The 10,942-nt window shown below is 47.4% G+C and overlaps 1 protein-coding gene across 3 annotated transcripts in view; it reads left to right on the top strand.

Annotated features, from left to right (window-relative positions):
- The window catches only part of LOC133466911 (protocadherin-16-like), a 50,876-nt gene that overhangs the window by 28,317 nt on the left and 11,617 nt on the right, over positions 1-10,942 (top strand). For 2 of the 3 annotated variants that reach the window (XM_061751088.1, XM_061751089.1), the window contains exons 5-18: positions 536-721; positions 2,609-2,840; positions 3,193-3,429; positions 3,504-4,556; positions 4,640-4,827; positions 4,919-5,015; positions 5,715-5,872; positions 6,776-7,207; positions 7,470-7,765; positions 7,840-7,955; positions 8,677-8,916; positions 8,983-9,108; positions 9,831-10,040; positions 10,262-10,518. In XM_061751088.1, the coding sequence (XP_061607072.1) occupies positions 536-721; positions 2,609-2,840; positions 3,193-3,429; positions 3,504-4,556; positions 4,640-4,827; positions 4,919-5,015; positions 5,715-5,872; positions 6,776-7,207; positions 7,470-7,765; positions 7,840-7,955; positions 8,677-8,916; positions 8,983-9,108; positions 9,831-10,040; positions 10,262-10,518 (3,828 nt within the window). The remainder of the gene's footprint in view (positions 1-535; positions 722-2,608; positions 2,841-3,192; positions 3,430-3,503; positions 4,557-4,639; positions 4,828-4,918; positions 5,016-5,714; positions 5,873-6,775; positions 7,208-7,469; positions 7,766-7,839; positions 7,956-8,676; positions 8,917-8,982; positions 9,109-9,830; positions 10,041-10,261; positions 10,519-10,942) is intronic. The other variant, XM_061751090.1, reaches the window with a different exon arrangement.

Raw genomic sequence — 10,942 nt, 5'->3', positions numbered from 1 at the left:
CGTTTGCGGTTTTTTTGGGGTTTTTTTTGCCCTCGACTGTGCCCTTTCCTGCACTGCGCATGCGCATGGCGCAGGTACTGCGCAGGGGATCCTGGGAGATGTGGTTTGCTACTCAGACTGGCCCACTCAATTGCGTCAGAAAAAAAAATACACTGTGTAATACGCCCATGATCCCTTGAGACGTCACAGACAGGAAAACTTAATGTAATGCTTAACATCTTCATCATTAAAAGTGCTAAAGACACACACATCCATATAAAGTTATTTCCCAGTATCAACATCATCAATTGATTATTTTTGAAAATGTTTTAAATGTATATATTTTCGTCTGGAAGGCATCGATCCAGTTGGATGTAGGACTATAAATGGATACATTGATATTAAAGGGCTATAACAGCGCAACTATTGATGCTATTTGTTAGCCCGTCTATGCCGTTTTGCATTGTGTGTCATTCATGATAACCGCAACACGGAAAGCTTTTTTAAAAATTGTATTCCTGGTCTCACCTGGCGTCTCTTTCTCCTTTTGGCTCAGGTGTCCGCCACGGACGGCGACCGCGGTTCCTTCGGCGGCGTGTCGTACGCGCTGGCTCCCTCTGGCGGTGCGGCGGCCGCTTACTTCATCGTCGACGAGGAGAGCGGGCAGCTGTGCACCAGCGCGGTCGTGGACCGCGACGAAGGGCTGGACGCGTTCGAGCTGAAGATCACCGCGACTGACGGGGTAAGGAACAGCATTTCGGTGTGAGTCAAGACAGTCTGGCATTTGTCTTTCCCCAGGAAACGGGCAAAATTAGGCTCAAATTGTCACTTGGAACCGATACATGTTGAACACACCTGCTCCCCATGTACACCTGGGACCTTGTACCACTAAAAAGTCACAAGACACCAGGAAGAGAAAGTGGCTTAATGTGTCCAATCTGGACAGTTTCACATAGGGGTGTAGTCACTTTTGTTGCCAGCGGTTTAGATGTTCATGGCTGTGTGTCCAAGCTGCACACTGACTACGTTTGTTGCATCACAGTGTCATTTCACTAGTGTTGTTCCGTGAAAAAAAAAAATACAGAAAATGTAAGTACTCATTTTTGTGAGATATACTTTGTTTTACCATGAGACATCAAACTTTGCCGCCATGCCCCGCCCACAATGACAAAAACATTTCCCCATCTGACATCACCCATATGTAACATCACCCCATGTGTATACAATCTCTTTTAAGGGCCACTGGAAATGGCCAAATTGAGCGGCCATTTTAGGACTGCTTTAAACCAAAATTGCAGACTTCCTGTGTCTATTCCAGGATGGCTTTTGAGACTTTTTTGTGTGTCTACTCATGATACCAAAGTTCTTGTGGCCAAATGAAACTAGCTGAAATTAAAAACATTTTACGGCAAGTTTTTCAACGTCTACATTTTTTGCAATTTAGCGTTTGCCCATCTGTGCCCAGAACAATTGTCAGACTTCCTGACGCATGACTTCTTGAGTTCTTGAGTCTTTTGGGTGGGTCTGCTCATGGAAGAAACGCCTACCAAATTTCCTATTGCTCAGGCGAGCTGGTTGAATACCCCCCTTATTCTGGGGGGGTGGTACCAATTTTTGAGAATCGTGCCCTGCCAAAGTTAGGTTTTTACCAGGATGACTTTTGGGAAATGGGAAAGCCCTTCAAACTCTAACTCACTAATTTATAATTGAATGACAAACAAACTCCCTGATGGATGGACCGGACGACTAGCTGACAAACTAATTCATGCATTAACTAACTATAACTGACTAACTGACTGACAAACAGATGGAGCAGCTGACTAATTGACCAAGGAACTGAGTGACTGACAAACTGTTGAATTAACTAACAATAACTGATCAACGTAACCGACTAACTAATCAACAAACTACTTGAATGAAAAACTGACTTAGATAGAATTTCCGACTAACTGGCAAACTGAATGGATGAAATAACTAACCATATCTGAAAAATTTGACTGACTAACTGACTGATTAACTCCCTAAAAAAGAAATCAAGACTGTCCGACCGACTAACTAGTTACAACTGAATAACGAGCTAATTTACTGTCAAAAAAAGTTCCAGAAGTCAACTCCATGCCATCCATAACGGCGCAATTTTAAGGGGGCCTAAATGATACTGATAAAGCTAATATTTTAATTAATACATTTTCTTAATCCTTTACTACGAGGATTTCTTTTTTTTGTTTTTAATTTCGAATCAAAGACAAAATTCAATGGCGGGGATTTGTCTCAGCAATATATGTCCGCACTCAAGTATGCAGCCGAGTGTAAGAAAGCTGGTCTTGGAAAAGCGCATCATTCGTAGGATTTGAGAAGTGTGGCTGAAGCAAGCCCTTCATTGCCGTTCTAAAAGTATTGAAGGAAAGCTAATGTGGCACAAACTGATCTCATTCATCCCTTCGCAGACACTTTGTCTTTCCGACAGTCGCTTGGCTCTGATTTGCAACTACGAAGCCAAGAGGAAACACGTTGATTGCCGTCTGTGGGCATGAAAAAGAGGATGTTCATCCTCCCTGCAGTGAGATAAGGTTTTTCATATCAATTCCGCTGGCTCATCTGAAAGCCGCTGTCGCTTTTACCCTCTAAGGGTGGCCTGAGCTCGGCGGCCCGGGTGAGAGTGTCGGTGGGCGACGTCAACGACAACAGGCCCGCCTTTTACCCGGTTCTCTACACGGTCAGCCTGAGTGCCCACAGTGCCCCCGGAACCTCTGTCGTCAGGGTGACGGCCCGCGATCCGGACGCCGGGCAGAACGGCCGGGTGACGTACCGAGCGACACCTGGGGGAAGTTCTGCCTTCTTCACCCTCAACAAGGATACAGGTACGTTCATAACCCAAACAGTTAGGTACCTTTACAGTGCCAAAATTTGCATGGTGAACCAGTTCCCTTCGGCACCTGTTGCATGGGTAGGGTAACCGAGACCCAAATTTAGGTAGGTTGGAGAAATCCAGTGGTAGGAACACAAGTCAGACTTTACCATAATGCAGTGATTCCCAACTACCCAATTTCACTTAATTCGTCTGAAAATTAGATTTGCAAAGGGGTGGAAAATTTCCCCCACATTTCTTGTAAATTTCCATAGGAATTCAAGCTGTGGAGTTTTGAAAATATTCTTAATTGTAAACTTTCCATGGTATGATTCCTCAAACATCCTCCTTTCTGGGCCCCTTAGGTGTGATATCCCTTTCGCGCTCGCTCCACGGCAAAGCCAACTCGATCATCTCCATGGTGATATCGGCCGAGGACGGTGGTGGCCTGACTGCCCCGGTGGACGCTAGGGTGAACGTGAGCGTGGTGGGGGGTTCCATATCGTCGCCTGTGTTCGAGCAGCCGCAGTACTTCTTCACCGTGTCCGAGGACGTTCTCCGGGGCACGGCGGTGGGCGTGGTCCGCGCTGCGACTAAGACTGGTCAGGAAATGGTATCTCATTAAATTAAGTTTTCAGACATACATTTTTTAATGTCCCCTATGTCTTTGGTTCAGCTCTTTCCAAAGACATCTTCTACTCCATCTCTTCCGGAGATCCCGATGGTTATTTCACTGTGGACAGTGCAACCGGAACCATCCGCACCGCCCTTCCCCTGGACCATGAAACCTTCCCAAGACTGGACCTAGAGATCCAGGCACGCTTCGGCTCCCCTCCCGCTTTTGGGACCAGTCGTGTGCGCATATCAGTCTCGGACATCAACGACAATGCACCCGTCTTCCTGCCCTCTTCATCTGAGTCCCTGCTCCTGCCCGAGGTCACCAAGATGGGAACGATCATCTACCACATTCAGGCCTCAGACAAGGACTCTGGTCATAACGGTCAGCTGAGCTTCGACTTGGTGTCAGCCGGAGTTGCGGGCAGCGGCGGCCAGAGGACGTTCGGCGTGGATCGAGGCAGCGGGGAGGTGCGTCTGATAGGCGGTCTGTCCTATGAGACCATCCCCCGCTATGACCTTCAGGTGGTGGCCAAAGATGGCGGAGCACCTCAGCTGAGCTCCACCTTCACCCTGGTGGTTCACATACAGGTGCAGGACGCTCAGGGCCCCCACTTTGACACTCTGACATATCGCGTGGAGCTTCGAGAGAATGTGCCTCTCAACACACGCTTCCTCCAGGTTCGAGCTCTTAACAAAGACACCTCTGGGAACGGCGGAAGCGCTTCCTCATCTCCCGACATTTCGTACCGGCTCCGGCCTGACGGGGATGCAGCTGGCTTTGGCATCATGCCTGATAGTGGTTGGCTGTTTGTGCGAAGTTCTCTGGACCGGGAAGTCAAGGACATGTACCTGCTGACCGTTGTGGCCACCTCGGGCCAAAGCGGGACAGGAAGGACTGGCAGCGCCACCGTCAGGGTAACAGTGACGGACGAAAACGACAACTCCCCCAAGCTCAGCCAGGACAGGGTGTTCCTGGCAGTACGGGAGAACCTGCTGGCGGGGACGGGCTTTGGTAGGGTATCGGCGATGGACCGAGATGCAGGACTGAATGCACGACTTACCTACAGGCTGCTGCACGCTGATAGACACTTTCAGATTAACGCGCAGACAGGTGAAGATGGACACCAAAGCGGTTTGTGTTGCTGTTGTTAGTTACTCATCTGTTTTTTTGTGTTTTTCATTCTTCCCTTCAAGGGGAAATCAGCACTCGCCAGCCATTGGACAGGGAGCAGCAGTCTAGCTTCCAGTTGGTGGTGGTGGTCCAAGACAGTGGCACGCCTCCCCGAACCGCCACCGGGACCGCTCACGTCAGCGTGCTGGACGAAAACGACCACGCTCCCAGTTTCAGCCATGCCCGACCCAACCGAGAACTGATCTTCCAGGTTACAATTGTCCTAAATCAGTGAGGAGATGTTCAATCTGATTCCTTGAAGAAATACAACGCAAATGTTTAATAATGTTTGCCCGTTGTAGGTGGATGAGGGGCTTCCGTCTGGTACTGTCCTAGGTACGGTGTCCGCCAAGGACCCGGATGAGGGTGAAAACAGCACCATCTACTACTCTTTAGCAGGCAAGATTTACTGTACAGAAACATTTCAGATTCCAGCCTACATTTATTGCAGAGGTGGGGAACTTGAGTCACCGATTTTAGGACTTGGAACTTGGCTAAAACTGAATTGTGAAATGACTCAGACTTAAGCTGCATCGCTTGACGTCTTGCCTGTTTACATTTAAAATATTTCACAAGACAGTGTGCCGTTTGTTTCTGAAAGAAGTTATTTTTTGTGTAGTGTGCGCAAACCTGGCAACTCACCAGTGCTAAGTGCAGAGGCCACCTTGTGAAGCGAGTAGACATGACAGGAGATACATAGATTATGACATTTTGATTCAAAGATTATGTGTTAGAAAAAGAAAAGAGCAACATGCCCTACAATGTACAAAGATTATTATTAGCTAAAACTATTTTAGCTCACTTGTAGCTGGTCAACATCTTTATGCCGGTTAAGTGTTTCATTGAGAAAACAAAGTAATAGACAATACAGTTTGCTATTACTAAAAAACTATCATTGCGAATGTACATCTCCCTAACACAAGTATAGATACTGAGTACAAAGTGGTCAATGTTGTGACTGAGCAAGATTGTATGACTTGACTAGTGACTTGCTAAACCTAAGTACTATTGACGTGACTTGCTTGATTGTTGCCTGAGTCACTTGGAACTTGAGACATACTTCTGACTTCTTGTCTCATACTACGATTTCCTCCAAAGGCTCCAGAGTGGAGCGCTTCTCCCTGAATGCTGCCACCGGGGAGCTCCGAACCGCCGCCCCGCTGAGGTGGGCAGAACGTGCAGAGTACGCCTTGACCGTGACCGCTGCCGACCACGGAACGCCGAGCCTCAGCTCTGCCTGCCAGCTGCGGATACAAGTAATCAGACTCCCTCAGCATATCCAGATCTGGTGGCTAGAGCTAAAAAGAAGGGGAAAAAAGTGTCACGCCAAAGTCTTTTTATAGTTATTTCCTCAGTGCGGTCTGTCAAGAAAATTAGGTGAATATGAGACCGGGGTCCTATGCCTATGCAAACAAAAGAATCCCTGTAATCTGCTTGAGTGCTTCCTGACCTAAAGGTTAGTGGAGTAACCAGAACATCGACTTGTTGTCATGAACTCGGGCCGATCCCTGCAGATCAGCACTGGTATTTTAGGGGATGGCGAAAAGCTTTTAGTGAGTTCAGAAAGGAAAAGGTTGCTAATCTGAGGAGGGGGTGGCGGGCCTCGTCTTAGATTTCTCCTCACCACGCCGAGATTAGACCTCGGAATCAAACGCTCCCAGATGACGTGACGAGCCAGCTGCGTACAATAGCAGCAAGTGGAAGGTGCCATAACCACCTTACACAACAGAAATGAACACAACTAGAAATATTGCATCGAGTAAAAACACAGTCATGCTTGGCCACACTTCATATGGGATCTCTCCTCTGACAAGTCAGACACGTTTTAAATAAAACAACCACGTTCATTGTTTCACATGTTTGAATGTAATCAAGCAGGAATTAATTTAGTGAAGGAATTGCATGCAACGTCTTCATGCAGGGGGCTGTAATTACCTTCATTACATAAAGAGACAGACTTTAGCTCAAGGTTTCTTCCAGGGAGGTTCTGGCTTGATTTCTTCTAGCTGTATTGCCTTCAGAATCCCTCAAGACTTAGTAATGGACCAGATGCAGACTCTTTACCTCCATAATCAAATCAAATCAAATCAAGTGATTGGAGTGGGCAGGTCTTTTGCGTGAGAAACATTGACCCAGCTTTTCCCTCTCCTGGTCTGCAGGTTCTGAGCTCCGCCAAGTCGTCCCCGAAGCCCAACGTGCTGTCTATGACGCTGAACGTTGTAGAAGGAGCTCTTCCAGGTTCCGTGGTGGGCTCAGTACACCTGCCAGAAGCTGCCAGCCCGGATGGCCAGGTCACGTACCTGGTGGTGGGCGGGACGGACAGAGACGGGACCTTCATGGTGGACCGCTTGAAGGGCGACGTGTACCTGCTGCAGGAGCTGGACTACGAGAAGGGTTCAGAGTACACGCTGCACGTGGAGGTGTCCGACTTCTTCCGGGCCTTTCCAAGCAGCCACCTCGTGAAACTGAGCATCCAGGTGCAGGACAGCAATGACCATTCCCCACAGTTCACAGAAGATCCCGTGACCATCGTCGTCCCTGAGAACCTCCAACCGGGAGCTTCCATTTACACCGTTCAGGCTGTGGACAAGGTACCACAACAAAGATTCTTCTTCTAAAGTCATTTTAACGTGCTCATGTAATGGCTGTCAGCTAGCGCTCTGCGCCAGTACATTAGCGCAGCTCACTTCCCCAACGCATGGGTTCAAGCTGAGGGGCATTTTGAACAGACAGTTACTCATGGTAACCTCCACCTTGGACAATAGAAATAAACACAACAACTAAAATGAATCCACAAAAGTCATTGCAGCATTTTTCAGTGGATGTAAGTGAACAGCTGTTGTCTATGCACAGGACGGCAGCGGTCCCAACAGCGAGCTGCGCTACTCCATGGAGTACCACTGGCCGGACCAGGCTGACCTCCTTATATTGGACACAGTCAGTGGTGTCCTCACCCTGGGGGAGACGTTGGACCGCGAAACCACTCCGTCTCTTCACCTGGTGGTCCGAGCCACCGACCAAGCGGCGGACCCCTTGCAGAGGCGCTGGGGTTCGATCACAGTGCAACTGTTTGTCACCGACCAAAACGACAACGCACCGGTCTTCAACTCGCCGGCGGCCGTCAGCGTGATGGAGGATCAGCCCGTCGGGTATGTTAGCTTGTGTGTCTCATCTTGAAAATGTTCCTGGAATTTAACTGGGTTTTCGCTTTATTCCCGGACAGCTTTGTGATTTTGTATGTGATGGCTCAGGATGAGGACGAAGGGGAAAATGGCCTAGTGTCGTACAGAATCCAGACGGGAAACAGTGCTGGTCACTTCAGTCTGAACCCAAACACCGGTAAGCAGACCTGCTTCCACCAAGTGTGGGTTCAGGAGAAGCCCACCAGATGAACACGCTGTTCCACGGTGCAGGGCTTATGACAGTCTGCACTAGACGATTTTTCTAGGAGTAATATTTCACCTCGGAGGTGTGTGAGGTTGAGGTTAGGCAGTCACTTGATGGAACTTCCAGATGGACCAACAGTCTTCTGGGTGCGAGTTGTATTAGCCTGCGGTTTGTTTTCTCATACGGTATTAAGCTTTAACAGTAGATAAGTAAAGTAAATACGTACACCAGTTACTCATAACGGTAACCATGCACAATAGAAATCCACACAATGGCTTCAAAAATAATTCAGTTTCAAAAAAATCAAAAATAAAACAAAAGTCCACACACAGACATAGGCAGGTGAAATCAAAATGTATGCGATCATTCCTCTTGCCAGTTATGAAGTTGTAAAACCAACCCATGTTCTTCTGCTGATTCCAAAAGAATGGAAAGACAGAAATTCACTTTTTTTAACTGGTGAAAGAAGAGAATCTACTCTTTCTTTTGGTCAGTGTGATGCTTGGATTGTCACAGAACACAATATTCTGTGGGTCTCGAAAGATCAGTCAAAATTCTTTGAAACGGCTGGCAATGTGGGAAATTCTGCTTTGAAAACACCCGACAGTGAATGAGTTCATCTGCACAATCGAAATCTGAAGGACTACAAATAATTTTCCAAGTCCTGTGGCAGGCTCTCTGTCCATCCTGAAAGCTCTGGACCGAGAGGAGCAGGAGGTCTTCAACTTGACGGTGGTGGCGGAGGATGGGGGTACGCCTTCGCTCTCCACCTCCCAGTTTCTCCGCGTGCAGGTGATGGACATCAACGATGAGGTTCCGGTGTTCCAGAAGGCCGAGTTTGAGAGCCAGGTTCTGGAGAACCAGGGGCCTGGCACCACAGTGCTTACAGTGGTGGCCACCGATAGAGATCAAGGTTTGGTTCTTGGGACGCGACGCTGCGGGTAGTTGTATGGTTGTTCCTTCACGTGTTTGTACGCAGGGTCCAATGGGCACGTGACGTTTGGGGGGGTGACGGAGGAAGGTTTTGTCATCAACCCATCAACCGGCGTCATCACTACAACCAAAGAGCTGGACAAGGAGCTTCGGGATCACTACATTCTCACCGGTACTGATTCTGAAACGTGTGTTCGAAAACCGCAAAGGCAATATGAAATCTTCAGCGAACCTGAACATGGTGTTTTCAAGACTATCAAAAGCAGTGAACAACCTTTGGAACATATCAATGAAAATGTAGTCTCAGTTACGTCAAAGACGATTTCCAGTCTTCAGTGAACCTAAGAGTTTTGGTAAAGATCAAAACGACGTTTTCATCAAGACAATTTTCAAATCTGACAAACCCATGTTTTCATGAAAATAAAAGACAATCTGGAGTCTTCAACAAACCACATGTGGTTTCAAGACAATTTCAAGTCTACGATGAACCTGGCGAGTTTCCAAAAACATCAAAGATGATTCCGTCTTCCGCGAGTCTAACAGTACACTCTTGCAAACATTAAAATCATGTTTTTATAAACGGCAAATGCAAATTGTTCAATGACTCTTGCATCCGTTTTCATAATCATCAATTTTGAGTCTTAGTAAAACCTGATGTTTTCGTAAACATCAATGCCCATTGGGAGTTTTCAATGACTAACATACTGTATGTATGCGTTTTCGTAAACGAGAAAAATCTAGCCTTCAATGACTGCAACGTTTGCATCATCGTGAACATCAAAAAGAATTTAGTCTTCGGCGAGCATATTGTTTTCAAGCACATCAGAGACCATTTATTTTTTGCATCATTCCAGCTCGCCCCTGATTTAACTCTCTCCCCCGCACACCCTCCAGTGTACGCCCGGGACAGAGGTCTGCCCCCCAACTTCGCCAAGGCGACAGTGCGGGTGGAGGTTGAGGACGTGAACGACAACGCTCCGGTCTTCGCCCAGCCGTGGTACGGACTGGAGGTGCCCGAGAACCATGCCGCCGTGGAGCTGTGTTTCCTCAAGGCCACGGACCCGGACTCTGGTGCCGGCGGGGAGCTGGAGTACAGGATTACCGGTGAGATCCATTTCGCCAGTCCTTCTCGCCAACTATTTCATTAGTTTGCTGGCACTACACACTTGTTTCTTGCTTTTGGCGTGGTCTTTTTGCATATAAAAACAGATCTACGGGTTTGACACAAGTCTGGCTCTTGATGTCTAACTTTAAAAATAGTACTTTGCCTCTCTGGCTCCAAATGGATGTTGCCTTTTTTTTCCCCCTCCAACTGCTCCCTCTAGCCGGAGACCCGGACGGGGATTTCCGCCTCCACGCCAGCACGGGAGCCTTGTCCACCCAACGGGGCCTGGACAGGGAGACCAAAGCCGAGTACACCCTGGAGGTGACGGCCACGGACAGAGGCGGCCCGGCTCTCAGCACCGTGGTCACGGTGAAGATCCGAGTGCTGGACGTCAACGACAACAATCCCGTTTTTGGCAGGAGCAGCTACAATGCAGATGTTTCGGAGGATGCCGCTGAGGGATCACAAGTCCTGATGGTAGACAGACATTATGTTCTTGGCCCTGGTCCTCATCGTGCCTTTGCTTTGAATATGTTTTGGGCGGTTAAAAAAAACAACTTCAAATGTCCAATTTTACAAAAACAAACAGGCCTTTTTGTCTCAAAAAAAAAATCTAAGATATGCGTTTTCCTCACGTGTTTCTCAAAAAAAAAAATTTAAAACAGACATTCCTAAAATGTCTAAAAAAAAATAATAATAATAATGTAGAATTTTGGCTTTTCTTTCCTGCAGAAACCTTTTTCTTGGAAAGAAAATAAGTGTCTTCTCAAAGATTCTGATAGTTTGTCAAAAAAATTTTGTCGGGAAAAAAAATCTGACTTATTTCACACAAAAATGACTTAAAAACATCTTTAACTTAATTTTGAGAAAAGACATCTCACAGGCAATCATTTTAATTTCA

Source organism: Phyllopteryx taeniolatus, chromosome 17 (assembly GCF_024500385.1).
Source record: "Phyllopteryx taeniolatus isolate TA_2022b chromosome 17, UOR_Ptae_1.2, whole genome shotgun sequence".
NCBI lineage: Eukaryota > Metazoa > Chordata > Actinopteri > Syngnathiformes > Syngnathidae > Phyllopteryx > Phyllopteryx taeniolatus.
This window is presented reverse-complemented; position numbering and strand designations above follow the sequence as displayed.